The 26676-nt window shown below is 51.1% G+C and overlaps 1 protein-coding gene across 1 annotated transcript in view; it reads right to left on the bottom strand.

Annotated features, from left to right (window-relative positions):
- ARCN1 (archain 1 coat protein complex I subunit delta) overlaps nt 1-26676 on the bottom strand; it is a 234454-nt gene that overhangs the window by 137683 nt on the left and 70095 nt on the right. Inside the window, exons 3-5 of the mRNA XM_086956714.1 lie at nt 19303-19482; nt 18781-18986; nt 15689-15853 (exon numbers count right to left, since the gene is read on the bottom strand). Of these exons, the coding sequence (XP_086812840.1) occupies nt 15689-15853; nt 18781-18986; nt 19303-19482 (551 nt within the window). The remainder of the gene's footprint in view (nt 1-15688; nt 15854-18780; nt 18987-19302; nt 19483-26676) is intronic.

Here is a 26676-nt window from a genome sequence, read left to right as displayed (position 1 = left end):
AGTGGCTGGACGGAGGCACGGACGCGGCACCCAAGACCTATCGGGGGGGCGAGACAAGGCCCAGGAGACGCGGCCCACGACAACGCCGGAGGCACGGAACGCAAAAGTCCCAGCGGACAGAGGGAGGGTCACGACACTCTCCCCCGTTGGATCTAATGCTCCAGGAACAACGCGACGCTATGCGGAAAGTCTCCCAGCTCAGCAACCCACCCTCCCAGGAATCACACCCCGAGGACGGACAGCAGACAGCGCCCAGCGACGACGACGAAGCCATATACGGGATCCCGAACTCACAGATCTCTGTGGACCTGCCGGTGGTCACGCCGCAAACCTCGGACCTGATTCACTAGCCCCACAGAAGCAGTCTGGAACAGGGCCGTCCAGGCGAGGGGGATGCGGTGACGACCGGCGAGACGCTGAGACGCAGCTAGCGCCGGGTGCAACTGGGAATGCACTCCTCCACCCCACCTGCCCGCCAAATGGACAGCGGACCACAGACACAGTGAGTACTGCCTCAGTGGCGTTGAAGACTGATGAGATTGATGATGGTGGGGTTGCCCCTTGACCCGTGCTCATCCTTGGCCGGCTGCGGGTGTGGCCTAGGGGGGAGAGGCGCCCTCCCTGACTGGGGCCAAGAGCTCGCACAGAACTGTGACCCTTCCCCCCAAACACAAAAAAAAGAAAAGGAGAAAAAAAGGCCGGGGTCTACACACACGGGGCTCCTTGGGACCAGAGAAACGTCAAGTGCCGGTCCGCAGCCGGTGGCCAGCAAACGGCCTGCACCCTGAGGCTCGGGGATGGAGCCGGAACCTCTTTAACTGACTTAACTTCCTCTTAGCCTCAACCGTGCTTATGCGCACTGCCCCTTAGACCGGAACTGTTGTCCCTCTCAATTGAGATTATGGACGGTGGCCCGTTTCGCCACGGTCCTTTTGGTATTTCAGTGGGTCTTACCCACAGTTGGTTAATGTTGCTTATCGTTTTTCCCCCACCTAATGTCTACCTGATTTATGCTAAGTGTACTACGAGGGGTGGCGATGAACATGCTGAGGATGGCGGGAGGGGGGCCTCTAGTGGAACGGCTGTTTGTGCGAGGGAGGGGGAGGAGTACACGCCGCTAGTATGACCTCGATTAAGATATGCACCTGGAACATCAGGGGAATGCACACACCTGCGCGCAGATACCAGATATATTCCTACTTGAAAAGGCAGCGTGTACAAATCGCACTCCTGCAGGAGACACACCTATGTGGGGCGGAGGTGGCTGCACTGCGGCGCAGGTGGAGGGGTCAGTTGTACGCCACGGAATACTCATCGTTTGCCCGTGGGGCACTACTGTGGGTTAGGCCAGGCACCCCCTTCACAATGTCTGAGGTGCTCATAGACCAGGGGGGGAGGTATGTACTGGTGAAGGGCCGGATGGACGGGCAGCCAGTAGTTCTGGCGTCCGTTTACTCTCCAAACACAGACCAGGGAAGCTTCCTTACACACCTATCGGAAACATTGGCACCCTGGCACGGAGTCCCCTGGGTACTGGGAGGAGATTACAACACAGTACTAGACCCTACGCTAGACCGCTCGACCCCACCCAGGCCAGATGCTACATCTTTGGGGGTTGCACAGGCGTTCGCAAGATGGGCGACACAGTGGGACCTCAGGGATGCATGGCGCGCGCACAACCCGGACACCAAGGTATATTCATATTACTCGGGGGCACACACGCTACATGTCCGCCTGGACAGATTCATGGTGACAACGGAAATGCTACCGCACATTACTGAGTCGCAATACCTCGGCCGGACACACTCAGACCACAACCCACACACGCTGACGATAGCATGGGAACGCCCACACCCACCAATACCCACGTGGCGGCTACAACCCGCCCTGCTGCTCGACGCACCCTTCAGAGACGCCCTACAGGCCCGAGTAGCGCAATACTTCGCCGACAACTCGGGCACGGCATCCTCCCCAAATGTGGAGTGGGACGCCTTCAAAGTGGTGATACGGGGGCATTGCTTGGGCACACAAGGGAGCATACAGAAAAAGTTAGAGGCGGACCTAAGCAAGGTGGAGGCGGACCTGCTCCGTTGGGAGCGAGAGGCAGTGATCGGAGCGAGTGACCGGCTACGGGAGGCCCGTGAGGAACACGCTATGCTACTAGAGAGACTGAAACACGTCAACTTCGCGGCCCACTCAGCGCGGGTGCACCAACATGGCGACAAACCGGGGAGGTTGCTGGCTTGGCTGGTCAAACAGGAATCCCGCACGGAACCAGTATCCGCCATTCGGACAACTGGAGGGGAAATCGTGTACACACAGAGCAAGATACACCAGGCATTTGTGGGGCACTACCAGGCTCTATACAAGTCACAGCTGAGGGTCTCAACGGCCGCCATAGAGGGTTTCCTTGCTGACATCCAACTGCCTTCTCTGACGAACGCACAGCAGGAGGACTTAGGGGGCCCATTCACCCAAGAGGAATTGCGAGAAGCCATCTTCGCAATGTCCAACGGCAAGTCCCCCGGCCCCGACGGCCTGCCTGCCGAGTTTTTCAAGGCCTGCTTGGACGTACTGGTCCCGGAGATGCTCAAGCTCTACACACACGCGATTGAGGACTCGGCGCTCCCAAACTCTCTAAACGAGGCGAACCTGGTTTCGCTGCTGAAGCCGGACAGGGATAGCACGTGCATGGGGTCCTACAGGCCACTGGCCATGCTGAACACGGACTACAAAGTGTTCACCTCCCTGCTGGCCCGCCGCCTGACCCTAGAGGTCCCGGCGCTGGTGCATGCAGACCAAAACGGGTTCATGCCGGCGAGGAGCACTTCCCGTAACCTGCGACGTCTCTTTCGGGTCCAGGAAGCGGCCACATTACATTGGCCGAGGTCGGGGTGCCTCGTATTAGACCTGGAGAAGGCCTTCGACTCGGTGGAGTGGCCGTACTTGGGAGCGGTGCTCGACAAACTCGGCGTTGGTGATGCCTTCATGGATATGGTCGGACTGCTATACCAGCGACCGAACGTCCGCGTAAGGACGGGCAAGCTGCTGTCGGAGACGGTGCGGGTGCGCAGGGGTACCAGACAAGGCTGCCCCCTGTCGCCCCTTCTCTTCTCCCTGGCGATCGAACCCCTGGCGGCTCTACTGAGGGACAAGGGAGTGGAATGGGGGATCCCACTGGCAGACGGGGTGCACACGGTCTCGCTCTACGCGGACGACCTATTACTCTATGTGCGAGACCTCACGACGGTGCCTGCAACGCTGTCGGACATATTCCGGACGTTTGAAGGGGTATCGGGCCTCAGAGTCAATTGGACTAAGTCCGGAGTATTCGCCTTCAGCTCGGACCTGGAGGAATGTGAGGTGCACCTTGGTGGCGCCCGGCTCACCTGGTACCCGACCACGTTCAAGTACCTCGGGCTCCACATTTATAGAGACCCGCAGAATATACTGGAAGGCAACCTGGTGCGCGCCGTGTCCTCGCTGAGGGCCCAGATGAACTTCTGGAGGACCCTGCCGTTGAATGTACCTAGCCGGATCGCTCTGTCTAAAATGATAGCGCTACCGAGACTACTCTACCACTTTGCGAACGTCCCGCTATATGTCCCCACAAGGATCTTCCGCGAATTGGAGGTGATGCTCCGAGGCCTGATCTGGAACACAGGGCGCCCACGAGTAGCCCTAGCGAAGTTGTACTCCCCGACGGCGGAAGGGGGGCTGGCGGTCCCCAACATGGAGTTATACTACCTGGCAGCACAGCTGCAGTGGGTCACGTACTGGCTTAACGACTCACACCTCGACGACACCGCCAACGCAGACCACCAATGGACACACCCGCAGGTGTGTGCCCTGTTTCACCCACTGGCCAAAGGGCCTCGCCCCCTGCCCTTGCACGTGGCCGTAGCCCGCAAATGTTTCCTTCGCTGCCTGAAGTTGACGAAGGACGTCAAACCGTATGCCCCCGCCCTTCCCCTGCTGGGTACCCCCCGGAGGAATGGGATGGTGTCACCACGTAGCATGGAGCCCTGGGTGGCCGCCGGAGTGGAGACAATGGGAGACCTCTACGCGGACGGGGGCCTGCTTCCTTTTGCGGAACTATCGGTGAGCACTGGCCTGCCAGCAGGGCAATTCCTGCTCCACGCGTCAGTGGTGAGGACGTACACGGAGTCCTGGGGGGACATCCAGGAGGAGCCACAACTTCATTACTTGATCCAGTACCTGCATGTTATGGGCAGGGGATCACACATTACACACTGGCTGGCACAGGCGCTCCTCATGCACACTCAGAGGTCCACACAACCGATCAGGGACAAGTGGGCGACCCATCGGGGGAGGGGGTGGACAGACAAAGAATGGAAACTGGTCCTAGCCAGCCCTGTGAACATCCCACGCAACTCCCGCTTCCGCACTATTCAATTGTATATACTGCATCAGGCGTATCTGTCGCCGGACAGAATAAATAAGTATTTCGCGACTGACACCACAGCCTGTCCCAGGTGCGACCTGCTGGATGCCGACATCCTACACATGCTCTGGAGCTGCCCGACTCTGTCCACATACTGGGGGGAGGTGACATCGCTCCTGACGCACGGCACAGGCCCGGGGCTACCCAACACATGGGAGGCATGCGTTCTTGGGCTATACAAGAGAACTAAACAAAATAAAACACTAGCCCGGTTCTGGGACCTAGGCCTTATCACGGCCAAGCGCCTGCTCACCAGGCACTGGAAAAGTAGAGAACCACCAACCCCCACACACTGGTACGCATCCTTTCTCAACTGGGCCAGAGCAGAGGGCACGGCACTGCGAAGTGAAGAGATAGCGGGTTTGAGGCAGTTCCCGATCGCACATGTTTGGAATGATATCCTGGGGTCCCTGCGGGAGGAAGGCGAGGCCAGGGGGCTCACGCAGAGACAGCTGAGAAGGATAGGCGCCCCACGAGCGGCGACACCATAGACAGGACCGCACGCCGCACTGGCCCCCCCCCCTCCATGTAGGTAGCACTGACTCCCCCCGACGTACAAGCCACGATCAACAATCAGCCGCATACACGAGGACCCTCCACCACACAACAGCCCGACCACGGATCTTAGCAACTTCGCCCTGACCTAGCCCCCACGAGTACACTTTCCCCCCCCCTCCCCCCTCATATCTGACCCCCCCACGTAACCACAGGTTAAAGATTCCGCACTCCTGTTCTTACCAGTTGCGTGAACACCCACCGTCACACAGCGGCGGTCAAGCGCCACTGACTGGACACTCGACAAGGAACACAGGAAAGGGTGCCACCCACCGAATATGCAACAGGGGCGACACTTGTGTCTGCCACGCACGTCGTACATTGAACCGACGAACGGGGGGATGTCACCACCCACCGAACCTGTTCCACACCAGCTTCACAGCTACTCACACACGCGAGCTATAGACCCCGCATTTCACTGATGCGCCACCGGCGCATGCCTAACATGTTGATGGGACGTTGGTGCCGTGCGCACAGATGATATGTGGCACGGCACTGGCAGCACAGACACAATGGGACACGCTGATATGATCATTCCTGTTTTATGTTGGAAAGTTATTGGTTGAATTATAGAAAAAAAATGTAAAATGAGACGTCAATTATGGAACAGAACATGTGCGAAATGTGAAACGTATACATAATCCGCCAGTGAAGAAGCACGCCAAACAAAGAATGAGCTGATGCATAATGCCTACCCCTGTAACCCTATGCCCCTACAATTCACGGATTTCTTGCAGCCGGCCCGCAGGGTTGTAGGCTCTGCTATATGTACTGCACTTTTTCTTCTACAATAATAAACGTCTTCAAAAAAAAAAAAAAAAAAAAAAAAAAAAAATGAGGAATAAGGAAGGAGAGAGGAGGATAAGAGTAGGATGAGGGACATGAAAGGAGAGTGATCAGAAGAGTAGTGTGATGCAGAAGGAAGGAGTGTGAAGAGAGCAGAATTAGGCATAAGGAAGTAGAGAGGTGTAGAAGAGCATTGTGAGGGAGATGGTAGGAGAGTGAGAAGGGGAAGAGCATTGTGAGGTAGAAAGATGGAGAGTGAGGGGGAGAAGAGCAGTGTGAGGCACAAGGACGGAAAGAGGAGGAGAAGAGCAGTGTGAGCTCTATAACAAGCACTGGAAATGCAATAGGTCTCGATTTTGTTCAAATTAGAGTTATTGCCATTTTAAATGGTAATGTTTTGACGTAAGTGTTTTGGAGTGTATGTATGTGGTATCTTGTGGAATTATGTGAGTTGGATTGGATTAGTAAGTTTTGGAATTGCATGGCGTGGAATTGTGTGGTGTACATTTGTGGGGTGGAATTGCGTGGCATGGTGCACTGTGAAATTATGTGGTATTGAGTGTATTGGAATTATGTGGAGTGGGATTGTGTGTTATGGTGTGTAATTATATGGAATGGTATTTTGTGTTGTGGAGTGGTATGTAGTATAGTTTAATTTTGAGGTGTGCTATTGAATTTTGTAGCATGATGTGGAAGTGTGTGGTGTGTTGTGTAATTGTGTTGTTGAGTATTGTTTGGTGTCGAATTTTGTGGTGTGGTTGGAAATGTGTGGAGTTGAATTGTGTGGAATGGAACTGTGTGGACAGCTTTTCTTTTTGTTGATGAAAAAAATAGAGCTAGGAGGTAAGCTCCAGATCTGTGTGTTTGGGTGTTAAAAAAAGGAAAGTTAGAGTGATTAGTGTTGTAAATGTAAATATTTCTTAGTTATGTGTTCTGGAGTTATGTGATGTGTATTGGAATTATGTGGTTTGGATTGGATAGTTAGTTATGGTATTTGTGTGGCACGTAATTGCGTGGAGTAGATTTGTGTAGTGGAATTTTGTGGCACGGTGTGCAGTGGTATTATGTGGATAGTAAGTATGTGTTTTTGAGTATATTGGAATTATGTGGAGGTGGAGTGATGTGTCATGCAGATTAATTATTTGGAATGATATTTTGTGTTGTGGAGTGTTATCTATTGAAGTTTAATTATGTGGTGTGCTGTTGAATTTTGTGGTACGATGTTTAATTATGTGTTGTGAATTGGATATATTTGATGTGTATTGGATTTCTGTTGTGGAATTATGTGGTTTAGTGTGGTAATTATGTAGAGTTGAATAATGCGGCATGGAACAGTGTGTTGATGAGTGACATGTTGAGTGGAATGATGAGGCATGGGGTGGAGTATATTTATGTGAATTGGTGTTATGTGGTATAGAGTGCATTTATATGGGGTGTATTTATGTAATAGTGAGTAGCGTGTAAATAGGTGTAGTTGAATTATATACTGTTGAGTGGTATGATTTATGTGAAGTGTAATTATGTTGCATGATGTGGAACTGTGTGGTGCTGAAATGTGTGTTGAATTGTGTGACACTGTGTTGAATTATGGGGAGTTGAATGCTTGTGGTCTGAGGTTTTGAATTATGGGGAGTTGAATGCTTGTTGTCTGAGGTGGGCTGATGACACCAGGACAGAACCCATTTGGTGGTAGCCCAGACAGCATAACAGATGGATTAACACTGTATCAACCAGTTTCAGGGTGGTAAGGGGACAGAACAACCTCCCATAAATGCTGCTCCCTTAGAACCGCTATAGATAATTAGACACAAAAGTAACTCTCCAGCAGGTGCTTTTAAACCTATAGATTGTTGCCCAACATAACGCCCACCCCAGCACCGGCCTCCCCCCCGGCTGAGCGCAAGGTGCGGCTGCTCCGGTGGCACCACCATAAAGCCGACCCTGATTGTCACAGGGGTCGGCGGGCATTAGTGTGTGTTAAGTTAGGTGGCATGTAGCAATAAGAAGTAATATGTATAGCACCGATATCTAGTGAGAGCGTTTAGTGGCTGCAAATCAAAGAATCAATAACAGGAAACCAGAGCGTAAAATTCTGGGGAAGAGGTCGAACAAGAAATATGTGCAAGTTATAAAGGAGGAATCGAGTGACAGATCGCCCTTTAAATCGCTATTAATCACTTTTGAGATAGAGAGTTGTTTTCCAGTCTCTTGGGATGAATTAAAGCTTGTTCTTACCGCTTACACCCCGTAACTTACTGGTTGACAAATGTGAGTGAATTTGTAAATGCTTCCTAGGGATCAAGCAGAAGCAAGGAGCATTGTCAGTTACCAGGTCCAGCCGACAGGCAATGTCCAGAGACCTCAGCCAATGGTCAAATGACTGTGTAAAGACTGCTAAAGTGATGAAGGGCCTGATGTAAAGCAGGTTTGCCCATTCTGTGTCTATGGACACATGCCCTGTACATAAGGGCCGACATGTTGAGCCCAAGAGTGCAGAACACAAACCTGGAGCTGGTTCACTACACATTGACCTAGAAAGCAGAAGACACTAGTGGAATCCCCTCCTTTTTCTCTCTCCTGATACACTGCCCACCGATCTCATTCTTACCACGGTGTTATCTAATCTGCATGCCCAATCACCACACTCGTACTGCAGAGTTGACGTGCCTGGGAAGTTTGGTAACAACAGAAACAAGTCGACCTGGAGCGGAGATCAGCCTAAGAGACGCTGGAGGGCATTAGCGTGACGCCGTGAGCGTGCACGTTGGCGTTCCCTGCGGCTCGTGCCAGTGGCGGCGCCTGCAAAGCCTGTCTTAGAAGCGCGTTCACAGACCGGTGTCTGCTCGTGCACCGGTCTGTACCACTTCGGAGGCTCAACACAAAGACAATAAGCTTTGCGCTGCAACGCCAGGCGAGCCCTAAAAAGGACTGTGAGAAGATTAGCTTAAGGCACAAGGAAGCTGGTAGTGGGACTTATTGTGGTAGTTTGTGTGGTGATCCTGGTGGTGGTGGATGATCAAATCGGATACAGGCTCTCCCCTTTCACCCACAAAATGGGCTAAAGTGTGCAGCTTCCCCTACAATGTGCACCAACTTCTGTGCAGTGCACCTTTCTTTGCTTGTCACCTTTGCCGCCAGTTTCTTAAATGCTCTTTTTTTCTTCTTGTGCAAGTGGCTGCCAAGGTTGTGTTCACGCGAGAGCACAATTTGTCCACGAAACACCCGTTTATTCCTGCACACACAATTTAATACATGCATGCATGCTTCACAGCATGTGTGCAACATTCGCCACTTATTTGCACTCTTCTCTGCTTCTGTGCTCAAATCATACGTGTGCACTGGCATTTCAGCTGTGAACAAAGTTCTCCTCCCAAACAGCCCCACAGTGCTACCCCACTGGTCTCACTACAGGGTAAGCGCAAATAAAAAGACATGGGAAGGTCCATGTGCAAGCAAGGACACTCTGTCCTTGCTTGCACTTGTCCCCCCACCACTCTGGTGGGGGGAAAGAGGGGTTACCCACATGTAGAATTGGTGGGTAAACATCTGGCAACACTGCCTGCAACATACTTCCAGTGAGCTGTAACAGTCCCCGAGGACAGACAATGCACAATGCAGGCCGCGTTCCTAAGTCACACGCGTGTGAACACACGATAAAAGTACGTTTCTTGTGACTAGACAGGCGCCCACCCTTTACAACACCAAGCTTCTGAAGACCGAAATCAAAATAGTGAAATATCTGCACGGAAGAAAACATTGCGCTGGAGTTAATTTACTATACGCACAAACAATCTAACACAGGCAGGGGAGAGATTTTTTGGGAGGGGAGATGTGTTGTGGGGGACCGGGGTTGCTTTTTTGTGATTTACCCGCTCTAATTTATATTGTTTTATTTGTTATGATTAATACTTCGAATTAACTTTGATATGCTCGATGTGGTCTGGTGTAGAGGATAATTCTTGTTTGTTTATATATTTTCTTATTCTGTGTTATTCGACAGCGCGAACCCAGGTCCCTGACTCTTTGAACGTATTAACTAGACCGTGTTAGTTGCAACTGGAGTCGGTGTACACAGAACTGTATTGTTGTGGTGCTCCAGTGGAGTCTGACAACAGCATCCAGAACGGGATGGCGGTCGGATGGAAACTTTTAATTAGAACAGAGCTAAATGGCACCGTTCATTTTTGCATCACGCATATCTACACATAATCAGTAATTGTATGCCACTACACATATTTTAATTGGAGCCACAGGGAGATGAAGCCCACATTCGTTTTAGTTACGTGGAGCTAAATAAATTGTGAAATGAAGAATGAGTGCCAATGGACCAAAACGGTGAAAGTTACCAAGTTTTAAAGGAGACCGTGCAACTCCTCCAGGAATGCGGACGCCGTGCATGGTCCCTGGGAGCTTCCGATATGATCTGGAGCAGACAGGGGAGGGAGGGAAAGTGAAAGCATGCCATGCGCGTGCGCTGTGTTGAAACGCCACTCGTCCGCAGGGACAGGAGATTTGCAATTGTACGGAGTGAACATCCCCTGTCCGTAGCCGTGCACATCTCCTGTCTCCCTTCCGCCCAAAAAGCGAAGATCTTGCCAAGGAGAGCAGCGCATGAGCTGCGTCGCTAGTCGAGACCTAAAAACAAGGTTAGTCACTTACAGGTAAGTACTCTGTTTTGTAGTTCAGTCTCGGGCTGGTAGCACTTACACAGGGCAGGGGTCAGGTAGGTACAGAGTGCACCCTCAGCAGCACATGGGCGGCCGGGTGCAGAGGTCAAAGGAGAGGTAGGGCCCAATGTGGTGCTATGGGGACAGGGGGTATTACAAAGAGCACCAGTCACAGGTAGGTACCTGCGGTTTCTGAGTCAGGGCCCAGGGATCAAAGGTAGGCAAAAAGGGGGCCACATGTAGTCACCAAGAGTGCACCTCCAGTAGCACTCTGGCAGCAGGGTAAAAAGTAAGCGTGAGGCTTTCAATCCAAACCAATGGAGGAAGTTGGTTGTGAGGAAATGCTACAGGCTCGGCACAGAAAGCTTGGAGGAGAGACCCAGCGACAGGAAGGCAAAGTTGGAGTATTGCTGGACGGAGACACCCTCGGTCGGGCACCCCAAGGCCAGGGGGCTGCGGGTGGCAAGGGTGTCCTTTCGTGTCGGGTTTTCATCAGAACTGGTTGCTGTCAGGGGGACCCTTCAAGATGCAGGCATCACAGTAAAGATCGGAGGTCTACCAACACTGGATCCAGGTCAGGATCCCCGGGGGAACCTCCCTTTGGTGTTGGGCCCCTCTGACCAAGGGCATTGGGTGCAGAGTGGTGCAGGCATGCGGTTCCGTTCGGATCGGTGTCTGGGATGGAGTTGGTTGTTGGACAAATTTGATGTCCACAAGAGATCAGTCTTTCCTTGCAGGCACAGCAGGTCCCCGGGGTTCTTGGAGGCTGCTGGCTGCAGGACAAGCCGGTTTCAGCTTGCAGGGGTTTCCTAAGAAGGGGGCAGACCCGTAGGGCTGGGGCCAAAGCAGATGTTGTCCTCTTCTCTGCAGCATGGCTCTTCGGTCCTTCTTGTCGAATCTAATGAGTAAGGTTCAGGGATGCCCCTAAATACTAGATTTAGGGGCGTTACAGGGGCATGCAGTTGGGACCATCGGGTCCCTTCCCTACACCCACTCTTATCCCATGCGCCGGTGGCATATACCGCGTCCTGATTGGGGTGGGGGAGGGGGGGTAGAGGGGGAAGTCTCCCCCAATCTTTAAGATGGTGGGCACTGAGATGTGAGCTTCACTTGACCTCTTCCACCTGCGGGGTGGGGTTGGCAAAGGTGGGCACACCTCCCTTTTTCACTAGGTTTTCCCGCCGATTCTCCTGTCCAAAGTGAGGGTCAGAACCAGTGGGAGCCAGCTGCTGATAGCGGCAGAGGCTGGGGGTAGATAACAAAGATAGCAAGCCTTTGAAGCTTCCCCTTCATGAACCCAGCAAATTCTAGGCGTGGAGGCATGACACCTCTGCCCAGGATGTTCTTTGTTTCAAGTCAGGACTGAGAGAGCAGAGAGCGCTCTACCCTGGGGTCCAGAAACCTTCCTGGTGATGGCAAATGGCTGGTAGCCAGTAAGGAACGAAACCAGGGCTGGCCGTTTTTAAGGGGGCATCTAAGATGCCCTCCAAGTGCATTTTACATTAAATCCAGCACTGGCATCAGTGTGGGCTTAATGCGCTGAGAAGTTTGATACAAAACTTGCCAGTTTTCAGTGGAGCCATGATGGCGCTCTGGAGTTCGGAATGACAAACTCCCAGCCCCTAGACTCAAAATGGCTTCACTGTGGCGCTTTTTGCGGACGATCTTATCCTCACCTTTATGCGCCCACGAGAGTCTCTCCCGGCACTGCACAAGGTCCTCTGCTGTTTCGAGAAGGCCTCTGGCCTCAAGATCAACCATGACAAGTCTGGGCCCTTAACCTTACCATTCCGAAAGAGAAGATATCCCCTCTGAAAGACGTGGTACCCTATCAGTGGGCTGAACACCATGTTCGCTATCTAGGTCTCCTGCTTACCCCCTCCTTGGACACGTGGACATCAGTGAACTGGGAGTGTCGAAGAGCGGTCCTTGAAGACCTACGGAGGTGGAGACCTCTGATGTTGTTGTGGTTGGGCAGACTCAACGCCATCAAGATGTCGATCCTACCCAAAATCTTGTATTTGTTTCAATGCCTTCCCACTCCACTGTATACGAGGCCTGCAGCGAGAGCGCACGTCCTTTATATGGGGCGGAAAGCGGCCCAGAAGCTCCTTATGACACAGCAGGATTGGGGGGGGGGGGGCGGCGTTGGGAGGACTAGCCTGCCCCAATTTAGTGGACTACTATTGGGCCTCACACCTCCGCTTTGTGGTGGAGCGGGGGATGAGGGAGAGCGAGAAGGGATGGCTGCACATGGACCGAGCGGTAACGGGGCGAACCATCTGGGACCTGGCATGGCTGCACCGGACCGCCCGATCTAAGAGCGCTTATATGGCGGTGCCCACGAGGACAGTCCTAGAAATATTGGATAACATAGCTGTGGCCAGGGGCCTTACCACGTTTCCATCTCCGCATACCCCCATAGCGGGGAACCCGCTTTTACCGCCAGCCAATCGATCCCGCGCCTTTGACAAATGGACGCAAGGAGACTGCAGGGTGATCTGCGACCTATATGAGGGGGGCGCACTCAAGCCCTTTGACCACTGTAGGGAGGAGTTTTGTGTACCACCAGAGGCGAGATTGCAGTGTGCCCAGCTGTGACATTGGGTTTCTGAGGAGGAAATGTATCAGGCGGCCACACACAAATTTACCCCTTTTGAGAGGTTGGCGCGCTCACTGGGGGCAATCAAAAGGGCTGATCTCCCAGTTCTATCAGATTCTGCAACACCCGCCGACTACACCCTCTCTCCCATACCAGCGCCAACAGCAGTTGGCGATCGGCACGGACATCGAGCCCTCGCAGTGGGATAGACTTTGGTGAGATAGCCCCAAGGTATACCGGAGCATCCCGCAGAGGGAAAATGCTTACAAACTATTGACTCAGAGGTACTAAACGCCTCTGCGACTTCATAGGATGTTTCCCGCTTCCTCTCCCCTGTGCTGGAGGTGTCAGTCTGCATCTGGGGATTTTATCCATGCCTGGTGGGCGTGCCCAACATTGGCCGTTTTTTGGCAGGAGGTCCTTAGCCACATCAGGGGGGTACTGGGGTTTCCCCTGCCTGAAGCCTGAAGCATCAGACCTGCCAGCCTTAAGGCACTCACCTGCAGTGACTGGATCCTGGCTTTCCAGATGCTGGGAGAGGCTAAGCAGCTTATAGCCCTTTACTGGAAGAGAACTGAAGCCCCCCCAATTGCAGCCTGGTTTGTATGGCTCTGGCATGTCATAACGATGGAGCATTTCACAGCGCGATTGCAAGCACATGACACGCATTTTAGGGCAGTCTGGCAACCCCTAGTCCAATATCTTTGCTCTATAGAACACACGCACCACATGCCTACCAGGCTCAGAACGCTGCGCCTCTTTAAAGATGCCAATGCTCCTTCTGACCCCGGCAGACTGCTCCCTTAGTCACCCTCTGAGGCGTGGGCGTTGCCTTGGGCCTTTCCCCGATGCTCCCCCCTAGCACACGCTATCTTTGCTTTTGCTGTACTCTCTTCTCTCACCTCTAGTGTCCTCCTTACCCCCCTTTTTTCTTTTTTTTCTCTTCTCTCTGGTTCTTGGTTACTCTTATAGCTACTGAGCCCCGTTGGGCTGCCTTCAAATGTGGGGCTAGTTGCTCATTCAATACTTGTCAATGATCTTCGGAATCTGGATTGTCTGCACGTCCGAAAGATACAACAACTTGAATCATGTCACACGGCCGGCCCCAGTGGGGTTGTAGGCAAGACGCTGTGTAAAACTTTGCTTTCGTGGGAAGGCCCTAAGACCCCAATGCCGATTTATTACGCGTCCGGCCCGGTTTAGGGTTGTAGGCTGAACGGTGTGTTTTAACGAATCTGCAGCAAGTGTTATCATCTGAAAATAAAATAGACTTTAATTCAAAATGGCTTCACTGCGCTTACGTCTGAACGGCACAGACACTGTAGGGGCATACTGCTCATGCAACTATGCCCTCACCAGTGGTATGGTGCACCCTGCCTTTAGGGCACTAAGGCCTGCTCGAGGTGTGATTTTCCCATGCCACAGACAGGGTTGGTTGGCATGGCACCCAAGTATGGGTGCCATGTCAACTCTTCAGTTTAGTCTGTACCGAGACACACAGCCTGAAAAGGCAGTGTGTGGTTGTTCTGGTGTGGGGTTTCTGAGGGTGGCATAATACATGCTGCAAACTTCAGAAGCCCTCTCTGGTCTCAAGGCCCTTGGTACCAGGGGTACAATTTACAAGAGACTTACATTGTGGCGCAGAGGTGTGCTAATTGTGGAGACAATGGCACCGTTTTGGGAAAGAACACAGGCCCGGGGAACCCGATTGGCAGGGCACACTTAGTCAAGTTGGCAACATATATCTGGATAAAAGCTGGAAGGTAATTATGCAAAAAAGGGCACTTTCCTACATCTTAGTATAATGTTATTGTGTTGTACACTTTCTCGTGGGATTGATGCAATCCACACAGGGACTCTTCGCTAGTTTTCCACTTCTTCGCAAGCTAACCATTCCCCAGGTAATCCCCAGTCCTGATGAGACAATAATATATCCCACAGGGTCCAAAGGCCATCCACATCTCCAGATAGACCATTGCTTGAAATAAACCTATGCTAATCTTCCTCAGTGTTACTATATTTTCTATAGGCAAATCGTGTATATGGCTGTCTAATACAAATACCACACACACTTTTCCCACAAACTTTTACCTGGTTGTTTTTTCACTTGGGGTATTGTGCACTTGACGCTCATTTGGCCACTGTGCTCATTGAGTTGCATTCTCTTGTTGAACAAATTATTTCTCTCATGCGAGTTTTCTTCAAATTCCTTTGCAGATTGAATCATGGCAGTTATATTTTGCAGACTTACTGGATATTTTATAAAGGAGTTCCATGTGAATGCTTGTTTAAACTTGGTGTATTACATTATGGGCAGTTGGCAAAAGTTTCAAGGACAACATGAGCTTAAATAAGTCACTATATTTTCAGCCATTATCAAAATAAATTGCTGGGTTGGCCCATCTGATCTCCCCTATGACTAATACACCGCAGTAACTACTGAGAAGTAGAAAAAAGCAGATCCTTCATAAAAGGATGAGATATCTGGGCAACTTGCAATAACTAACAGCATTTTTAATAATGAGATAGATTATGGGGAACAGAAAGAAGAAGAAAACCTACACCTGCTTCACACCAAGAAGGCACACACCTTACTCCAGCCTATATACCAACCTCTCCATGTTGACAGGTGGTGCCAGCACCTTAGCTGCCTCAGTTGTACGCTTGCCGGTGGTAGAGGTCATGATTGTTTCACCTTCAGACTTCAGTTTGTCCACAAAGTTATCCACCTCTTTCCCTTTGGCCCCAAGCTTTAGTGCTTTGCTGGAACCCGAAGGCCTTAGAAAGCAATAGAAAAAGCACATTTAGTGTTTCACTACAAACTACAGGGGTTTCAAGAATGAGAGAATACTGGAAATAAGATATAAAACATACAATCACTGATGTTCTGCAAGTAGGTAAGAACTTGGGGGTAAACATTTCAGGCATTACTGTATCAGAACAGAAATTTTGTGGCGAAAAAAGCCATATCAACATTCATAAAATCCACAGAGAGTGCAACATCCCCAAACTGGTGCAAACACAAGAGTGTGCTTCATTCAAAAATAGAGACTTGGATGTTTCTGGGTGCTGGCACAAGCTAATATTAGTCATGTAGCAGTGTTTAAGCATTGATGTGTAGAGTGAGTTACTGTCACAGAAGGCACTACAATGTTCAGGTCATTTCAAAATACTTCCAGGACTTCAGTAAAATGGAGTTTAGCTTCATGGCTCCCAACAACAAATGCTGCAGGCTGACAGATATAAAACGGATATCTTAAGCGCTCAATTTAACTCATAAAAGTTAAATGGGAAAAACTTCACAAGTATACATACAACAACAAAGGCAGCAGAACCAGTTCCGTTCACAAATGGAGCACAGACAGCAAGGGCAGCAGTGCTAACTGTCCTCACCCAAGTTACAAAACAGACAGAATCAGTGCCAGCTTTCCTCACACACAACATGTACATCACAGGCAGCAATAGTGAAGAATTTCCTCATACAGAACAGCACTGTACAGGCGTAGGAATTCTAAGTTAACAAGTTCTTATATACACAGGACAAGAGAAGAAACTGCAATAGCACACAACATAGAAGGAAGCCTTGGGAGGTTTCCTTAGAAAAATACTGCATTATGAACCTGGTAGCTACAGAACAGCCTTTCCACAAAAACATATTCTGGTGGTTAAGTACAGCCAAGATCAGAGTGGGGTTTCCCATCCTGGATAAAGGATAGTGGTTTATTGGCCACTTCCACACAACGCCAAACAAGGCGCATTCATACAATAGTTTGGAATAACCATATGCCTCTCTCAGACTGCCCAAAGACAAAAACAAACTACAATTGTGAGGGGCACACTTTTGATTCAATCATGTCAACTTCAATCAAAAAAGATATTACAAGTGCTAATTTTGAAATTCATTTCTTATTCTTAATTTGAGCCCACATTCATTACATGTATTCAACTAACCTGAATCTCACAAGTAAAATCTTATTTTATGAAGGCACTGCCACAAACCAGTAATATGCAAGTAATAGTTGCAAAACTCGATCTGCCTTACATTCGAGTCTGACACTGTATCAGGCTGCTTGTTCAAATTCAATGGGAGGTCAAGGTTTTACTCATGAAACCTGTGTTGCCTGAGGTCATGTAAAGATTTTGAGACCAAATTAAAGAAAAACAAAGTTCGTAATATAGCACTTAATTTGTGTGTGTATTGAAATGGACATTATTAAAAGAAATAAAAAACAGAGCTTTCGTCACTTAAAATATATGTGGATGTAGGGTGCTGCTACAGAGAATTCAGCAGCAGGCGAGTGCAGATAATGCTTGCTCCAAACACTAATCTCAACTTATCCTTTTTTCTTCATATAACCAAGAATACAACATACTGGTTCTTCACCCAATACAAAAGAGAGGCTCATCTTGGAAGCTTGTGGGAAAACATTTCCGCTCTGAGGTCAGTAAAAAATTCCCAGAATATCACCCATTAAAAATTCTATTATCTATAAAAGGCATCGGCGTGGTTCAAAGCCTGTGCATGTAGGGTTCCCTGGCCATGCCACGAGTAACATCTTTACTTACAAGTGACAGCATTCTGCAGAAATTGTCACACTTGAAGAGGATTAAGATTTTTAACATTTCTTTTGGTATGCTTGGCATTTGGCTTAGATACACGAAATTAGTTTTGAAATTAGACTCAGACTTTGGAGTCATGAAGTAAAAAAAAAAAAAACCTAATCAAGAGCGGGAACTGAGCAGGATATAGATTAGTGTCTTGTTGCCAAGAAATAGCTATTACCGCTTTCTAAACCGCTTACACAAGTTACCAATAGATGACTACAGCAGCAAGGGTGCCAATAACCAATAACACAAGAGGGATTGTGAAACATGCATGTAAAGCTTGTTGAAGGGCAGGTACTCCGGTCCAAGTGCATTTGGGCCCTTGTTTATAGAGGGAATATACACCTTATGCTTATTCAAGACTTGTCATTCTCAGCCTAGGTTGTTCCCATTCTCTCCTTTTTGCTAGATCATAACTGACCCTATATTTTGTCACATGGCTTAGCCTATGCCCCCCCACCCCCTTCATGGAAAGTTGCGTTTCCTGTCCACTAAATAGGGAAGTTTGTGCTCAGTGATGCACTTTCAGCATCATTTTGCACTCCCATACATTAAAATCTAAAACTCATTTCAGATGATATAATTATTTGTCCTAAGTCTTGCAGTCCGTCATCTTCAAGTTATATTTGCAATAAATGCTATTCACTGCAACTCTGTATCTCACTTCCCTAGTTCACCAGCGATAGGAACTTTAATGCCTTGGTAACCAGCCTGCACCATTAAGATTTATACATACATTCATTTTGGTAGACTCTCTGAATAAAGAGGTCATTGTAGTACGGTTCTCCATACCACTGTCTTGGTGCAAGCTTGATTTCAGGGTTCCAATGATCCTTCTGCTCTTTCTAGATTTCTTATAGTGAAGTCATGGAGTCACTTTCCTTGATGGTGCAATGGTGTAGGATTACTGATCTAGAAACTTCCTGGCAGGTTAGAATCAGCTATCTTGGGTCAAAGATAATCAAGATAGCTAGGTCTCCTTGGATCGCCCTGAAGATACCAAGACAGGGCACTCTAAGACCACTAATGGATACTTAGTTGAGGTCTCCTCAACATAGCCCCAAGCTCACTAGCATCTGTATAGCACACCCTGGGACTACCTTGCTGGAGTCTGTGACACCTTGGGTTTCTCAGTCTCAATGATGGTCTCTGTGATCATAGCCGTTGCTGTGCCACTGGAGACCGCTAAGTTGCCAAAACCGCCAAAGTTGGGAGCTTTCTTTCCCTGTCTTTCAGCATCCCGACGGGCCTGCTGCAATTCTTTGGCTTTTCTTCGCATTTCAGCCTTGGCCTCACGCTCTTGAGTCTGAAAGGAAAAAGAAGTTAGAAAGTCACAACCGCTGTATCCCCAGTATCTCAAATAATACCAAAACCCTTGTACAAACCTCTCAACAATAAATCTTGTGAAAGACATGCTCATTTTACTCTTTCCATGTATAACCGTGATGAAAATCTAAATCACCTTTACTTTTATAGTTTCAGTACAGTGCATATAGAAGATTACAGGCCACTACTCTGCGTAATACAGCAGACTCAGAAAATTCTGGTTTTAATGTTAAACATTGAAAACCTAGTTGACATTAAAACTTGAACCCAAAGTGCATGAAATGCTGCCGACTCACCTCCCGAACAGCTCTGAAAACCTTCTCCTCGTGAGAATCCATTTCTGTGAAGGTTCGAATTTGAGCAAGGTTGACATTCTCACGGTACCCTAGGGCCACAATCTCATCAAAGGCAAAGATCAAGTCGAAACAGTGATCTGAAATCTCATTCTCCTCCAGTGCTCGACAGTACTCTGGAATCTGATGAAAACAGAAAAAAATAGAAATATGGTAAGAGATGAAAATGTGTTAATGGGTAAATGATATAGTCCTCTTAGGTACAAGACCTCCCATCCTCTGTAACTATCTTAGCACATGGCATGAAACTGCTGCAACAGTAGGGTCTGCCTACATTAAGGAAAAACAAGGAAGGTCAGAGGAAAGCATGCACTCATTTTGAACAATCTAATTGAAACCCCTAAAATCCTGTTTTTCAATTCGCTCACCTCAACACATCAACAAGATCAACCAGCTATATAGAAATAAATTCACATCTATGGCTGGTGTCTGACCCAATCATTTTTCGAATATTAAACTGCAGAAGTTCAGTAAAGGCCAGGGACAGATTATGCATTTCCAGAAGGTTTACCAGCTATTTTACTCTGCTATGCGAGAGCTCCTGACTGTAGGTCAAAAAACATGAGCAGCAATTGTTTTATTTTAAAACATAATCTTAGGGGGCATGTCCAAGATGACGACCTGATCGGACGCAGGTCTCCGCAGCTCCCTGCCCCGATCCCTCCTAAAGCCCCTAAAAGTGACGCCTAACCTCCCCAGAACACCAAGCACATCGGATATCTGGAGCTGAGTTCGGCTGTTACCCCCACAGAACTGTCCCTGCTTCTGCGCGACCCCAAAGAGGATCTGACAGCGAGGGTTGACTCTGCCGCGGCTCCTGAAATGGCTGCCGCCCCGGAGCAGTAACCTGTTTGCGCGCTCTCTGCTCCGGCCCCTGAGCGACGAAGAGACCGGCTAGCTGCCAGTAGAGCCTAAGGGGACGGCCCGCTGCCTCCGGCCCTTGGGGCCCGAGACCCACATAAAGCGCTGATTGCAGCCGTCGCGACCCGGCCGGTGATGAAGGAGAGACCGTCCGGGAGTCGCGAAAAATTGAGGCACCGGCTTTGGGCCTACCGGGCGGATGTCCGCAGACTACGCCACGACCATGCCGGACTATACCTGTGGAACGGTGGAGGCATCCTAAGCCGTTAAGCTCGTCACGTTGCCGAGTCGAGCTGGCCGGGTGTCCTGAGACGGGAAGCCCCAGCTTTGGGCCTGCACGGCTATCGTGCCGGGAAGAGACGGCGGCGCCACAGCTCACTGGCGAGGCCCGGCGGAGTCGGCCTGACGGAGCAGCAGACAGAACCGGGAGGCCAGGGCTGCGACAAGGGGCGCACCAGGACCAGACCAGTGGGCAGAGGTAAGGAGAGCGGCGGTGGGCGATACAGAGAAGCTCGGGGGGCATAATCGAGCTCCCGGGGGGAGGACCGGTTGGGCCCGAGGGCCGTGCTGAACCAGCGAGAGGGGGAGGGACAGCACGCCTACCACCAGCGCGTTCGGACAGTTGGGCCCCGTCCACTTCTTGCTGTCCATACATTTAGCCACCCGGTGGTTGCCTGAGGACAGGAGCAGACATTTGGAGGGGGAGGCCTACCCAGATACGTGGCCCTGCCTGACTGCTTCTGTCCGCCTGCTGGTGGTCTCGGGAGCTCGCGGGGGAAACGCCGGGGCTCCCTGAAGAAGCCACCCATTGCTGGGTTGCCCCTTGATGCCACGAGGGCCGCTGCCACACTATTGAACCCTGGGCTCCGGCCGCTCCACAAACGACTGGCTCTAACCAAGCGGTGAGGGGTAGAACGCAAGTCGTCATCAGCGTGGCGGCCGGCCGCCTTGTTCTCCGTCCGGGACTCCTGACAGAGAGGGTGCCGACTTCCCTATAGTGTAGATCGCATTTATCCTCGAGGCTGCTGGGCCTCTGCACTTATCTCCGGCTCCCTGAAGACCATCGGGCGGGAACATTCCGGTAGCTGGCCGCGTCATGGCGGGCCTCAGGGGGAAAAAAGTGACCCAGACACTCCCAGAGCTATTGGCAAAATCCCAACACAGGGCTGGCAAGGACCCACCCTCCCCTGAGACCGCAAGAACACCGCCGGAGCCCTCCAGCGATCAAGTGTCCATCACCAGGTCCTTTCTGGAGACACTGTTCAATTCCCTCAGGGAGGATTTCAAGTCCTTGAAGCAAGAGGTGGTGGGCGAGGTCAGTGAACTCAGGCGAGGCGTGGAGGGTCTTGGGGACCGAGTGGTCGCCATCGAGGAGGCAGACCAGGCAAGAAGCGACGAAATCTAACAGCTTCAACAGGAAGTCCTGCGACTCACAGACCAACAGCTGGACCTCCAGGCCCACACGGGGAACCTTGAAAACCGCTCCTGTCGCAACAACATACTGGTCCGGGGGGTCCCTCAGAAAGCAGAGGGGACGGATGTCACTGGCTACCTGCAGGACCTTTTCCGAAACATCTTGGGGGAACCTGCTGACTTTACCATCCGCATTGATCGGGCACACAGAGTTGGGCTTCCTAGACGCGCCTCCGCCCCACCGCCGGACATCTTAGCCTTTTTCCCTGACTTCCGGCTAAAAGAGAGGATTCTTCGGGAGGCCAGACGGGCACAACCTCTTCAGTTCCAGGGCCACCCAGTCACCCTATACCAGGATCTTTCGGCCACCGTTGGACATGGCCCTTGTACGTAACTTTACCACGGCCCTGTGTGGACTGACAGGACTGGGACTATGCATTCTTATGGTTTGGTGGTTGGGGAGTGGGCAGTGGGAGGGGGGAGATGACCATTCAGGTCTGGGACTTTTGGGTCTTGGTTTTGGGAAGTTGAGTTGGGGGTTGGGGCGTTGGGGGAGGGGAGGGATGGTTTGGGACAACGGGTGGGCTTGCGGGTGGGAACCAGTGTGCCAAAAGGGATTTGTCAGTGATGGAATTGCTATATTTTACATGTCTCCCATTGCTTCGCGTACTTCTTCAACTAACGCCTTCCTCCCGTTCACCTTTGGATAGGTCTTTAGCCACACATGATGCTTCATGCACACTCTCCTCCGGGGCCGGGGCGTCAGGGGGTCCCCTTATGCTAACTAGTCTATTACATTCCTATCTGCCACGGATACATGCCTCTGCTTTGCGATACCCCACTTACCCTCCTTACTATGGCTGATTCCACTTTGAAAGTGCTGACCCTTAATGTGAAAGGGTTGAACAATCCTATCAAAAGAAGGGCTGTAATTTTCTACCTAGAGAACTCCGGGGCCGACATCTGTTTACTACAAGAAACTCACCTTTTGCCCAAAGACTGGCACAGAATGCGCTCCTGTGCCTTCCCACAGCAGTTCTTTTCCTCTCTCCCAACGAAGAAAGCTGGGGTAGCCGTCTTAGTGTCTAGGCACTTCCAGGGGAAGGGTGGGGGACAAAGCAGGAGAGGTCAAGGGTCGCCTTTTGGCTTATACCTTCCTGATAGGCGACAGACACCTGACGATGGGTTCCATCTATGCCCCGAATGTGGGACAGGAGGCGTTTTTGAAAGGCGCAGTTTCGGAGTCACTTCAGCCCTCTAATTTACTCCTGCTCATGGGCGGGGACCTCAACTTGGTTATGGACACAAACAAATATAGGTCAGGGCATCGCTATGGGGACTCGTGCGCTATCACGGCCACTGGAACAGAATGGCTACGGGAGAGAGACCTAGTGGACCTCTGGAGGGCCAAACACCCTAAGGCAACGCAATTTACCTTCTACTCCCACGTGCACCGCACTTACGCCAGACTAGACCATTACTTGGGCTCCTTTGAGCTGCTCACAACCCTCAACGAGGTTTGCATAGTACCTGCGGCCCTTTCAGATCACGACGCGGTGGAGCTGTCGCTCAAAATCCCGGTGTCCTTTCGCCCCCGATGGTCGTGGCGCCTCAGCGAAACCCTCCTACAGAGGCCGGAGGTCACCAAACTGCTTCACAAATGTATCGTCGACTACTTAACCATTAATGATACGCCGGAGATATCGCTGTCGGCTCTGTGGGGGGCCCTGAAATCAGTGGACCGCGGTGAACTTATTGCGATCGCCGCAGCAGAGGCCAAAGAACGGAGAGCGAAAAGAGAAGACCTCACCGCTCAGGTTGCTGAACTGGAGGGGGTTCACAGCCACACTTGCGCTCCACGGGTCTGGAGACAGTTGAAGGCAGCTAGGGCCCAATTGGCCAGCCTAGATACTGACAGAGCAGAATTCGCTGCGCTCCGTCTTCGCCATACGTATTACATCGGGGGTAACAAAACTGGCCGCTTACTTGCCAGTGCTCTGAAAGCTAAGACCCAACGCTCCAAAATTTCCGGCCTTACAGAAGACTCTGGCACCGTCCTCGCTGAGGAGACTCAGGTTGCAGAGGCATTTCGGACCTATTATGCCTCATTATACGGTGCTGAGGCGGTGTCCCTCGAGGAGGTCGATGCATATTTGGGCACGGCGGCAATTACCGAACTGTCTCAGGCCAATGCAGATGCTTTGGATGCCCCAATCCGTCTGGAGGAGGTGTTGGCCGCTATCTCCCGCCTCCGCCCGCTTAAATCTCCGGGACCAGACGGCTTCTCGGCCGGTTTTTACAAAACCGTTAGCCAGCTGCTAGCTCCTGTCCTCACCCGGCTCTTCAACTCCTTTGAAGGCCCAAGCTCCATTCCACGGATATGTTGGCAGCCGAAGTGGTGGTGCTGCCTAAACCGGGTAAGAAACCCACACACTGCTCTGCGTTCTGCCCAATATCGCTGCTGAACTTGGACCTGAAACTCTTCACCAGAATTTTAGCTGCGCGCCTTGGTCCAGGCCTGCCTGGGATCTTGGAGCCTGACCAATCGGGCTTTGTGCCTAACCGTCAATGCAGCGATAACACCAAACGGGTGCTCCACCTGATAGACAAGGCCCATTTTCAAAACTCGGACTCCGCACTATTAGCCATTGACACCGAAAAGGCGTTCGACCGTGTCGATTGGACCTACTTACGAGTCCTGGCGCGTTTTTCGGCTGGGAGACCGCTTCCAATCCTGGATTGCCTGCTGTTACCACCGCCCCCTAGCTCGGGTCCGCTTGGGTAGTCTTCGATCAAACCCGTTTGAAATCCAACATGGCACGAGACAAGGGTGTCCCCTGTCCCCCCTCCTGTTTGCCCTGTACATAGAGCCCCTAGCGCAGAAGATCCGGGACAACCCCGACATCCGGGGTATCACCTTCGGCCAAGAACCACACACGATCAGCCTCTATGCTGACGACATCATAGCCGCTCTCGACCATCCAGATCGCTCGGTACCTGCCTTTTTGGAGGAGTTAGACTCCTTCGGTGCGGTCTCTGGCTTTCAAATCAATAGGGGGAAATCCCTGATATTGCCCCTGGGCAAAAACACCCACTCCAATGGGTCTGCCTATACATATGGGAGTGATCTCCAGTTGGCCACACAACTCCCATATTTGGGAGTCACTCTCACCTCTTCGACAGAGTTGACAATAGCTCTTAATTACAAGACCCTCACTGCCCAGATCCAAACAGCGCGTTGGTCTAAGCAACCCCTCTCTCTACTGGGGAGAGTCGCCGCGGTAAAGATGTCAGTCCTACCTAAAATCCTATATCTCTTTCAGACCCTCCCGGTCGCGCCCCCTGCAGGCGCCATCACGGACCTACAGGCCGCCCTGGGAAGGGAAACGAGCGCGCTTACACAAGCAACTGACGTACAGGAGCATGGATGAAGGGGGCCTCGGAGTCCCCAATCTACTGCAATATTTCCAAGCATCTCAACTCCGCTATTTGGTGGAATGGTATAGGCCGGAATCCGAAAAGAGATGCCTCTTCCAGGATAGGGCTATGGCTCAGACGCCCCTCTGGAAGGATCCTTTCCTCGCCCGGCAGCACCGGTCGCGATACATCTTGAACTCACCTATCACCCGCACCATCATGCGGGTCTGGGACATGGTCGCTGTCAAGAAAGGCTGGACTAACTTTCCTTCCCTGTTTATCCCCATCCTGGACAACCCGGAATTCCTGCGCGGGCAATGATCCTCATGCCTTTTCGCAATGGCGGGCACCGCCTGTCGTTGTGCCGGCGACCTCGTCGATATACGGGGCTTTCTTCCCCTCTCAGACATCAGACAAGGCTACGAGATAGCAGACCTTCACCTTTTCCAAACTCCTACACTGGCTCACCGACCCGGTCACCGCCACCCTAGTGGGTCGTCCGATGAAGGTTTTTGAGAAATGGCTGCTGACAAAAGACACGGATAGACATCTTATCTCAGACATCTATAAAATGCTCACACCCCCACCTATCCCAGGTAAAACAGAGGGTCAGAAACGCTGGGAGGCTGAACTTGGCAGGACACTAATACCTAAAGAATGGAGTTACATATACTACAGGGCCTCACACACCACACGCAACACAGCAGGCAGGGAAACTGCAGTGAAGCTGGCAATGTATTCGCACCTCACACCGGCCCGGCTTCACAGAGGGAACCCGACCCGCAGCGCACTGTGCTGGAGGGGATGTGGGGAGCAAGGCATATTAACCCATCTCCTCTGGGACTGCTGTGAGGTCCGGAGCTACTGGGAGACAGTCTTGGATGACATTGACTCCACCTTTGACACCGAAATCCCCTGCCTACACTGTCCTAGGTCTGCCTAACGCACTCAACTTTCCCTTGAAATCTATTCAGGGGTTGCCAAATGGGGATCGCCATGCAAGCAGCTACACAGCACGTCTTATCGCTCTGGGGCTCGACCACCAAGCCCACACATGTGGGATGGCGACACAAACTCTGGTTCACTTTGGGGATGGAACGCATCCAGGCTACCCTTACACATACCACTGCTGCATTTCAAAAGGTCTGGCTTCCGTTGCTATCCCTCTTGTCCAAAGAATTTAATGAGATCACATGCCCCAGATATCTTCGAATTCTGCGCCTTACTGAAGCTACGCGTGAACCTCCGGGATCTCATGCATGATCGCAATATCCACTATTTGATTACTTCTGAAATTGCTTCCTGCGCATGGCACACTGGTTGGGATGGGAGTTGGAGGGATGGGTTGGGAATGGGGGGGGGGGCGGGGTTCTGGTTTTTGTTATTTCGGTTCTGTTCTTCTACACTGCTTATCATTTGTCTCCTTGGTATCATACCTCTACTTTGGCATATACACCTCGCCTTCTGTTCAATTTACAGAGAAGACGTGCCTGTCTGTCTCACTCGCCTTATATGCCCAATGCATTTCCATTGCAATGTGATGCCTATTTCTGCTCTTAAAATCAATAAAACACATTTGAAATTAAAACATTATCTTAAATAAAAATGAGGAAGCTAATATATATG

This window comes from Lissotriton vulgaris, chromosome 2_1 (genome assembly GCF_964263255.1).
Source record: "Lissotriton vulgaris chromosome 2_1, aLisVul1.2, whole genome shotgun sequence".
In the NCBI taxonomy this organism is placed as follows: domain Eukaryota; kingdom Metazoa; phylum Chordata; class Amphibia; order Caudata; family Salamandridae; genus Lissotriton; species Lissotriton vulgaris.
The sequence above is the reverse complement of the archived record's forward strand: the minus strand, read 5'-3'. Positions and strand labels throughout refer to the sequence as shown.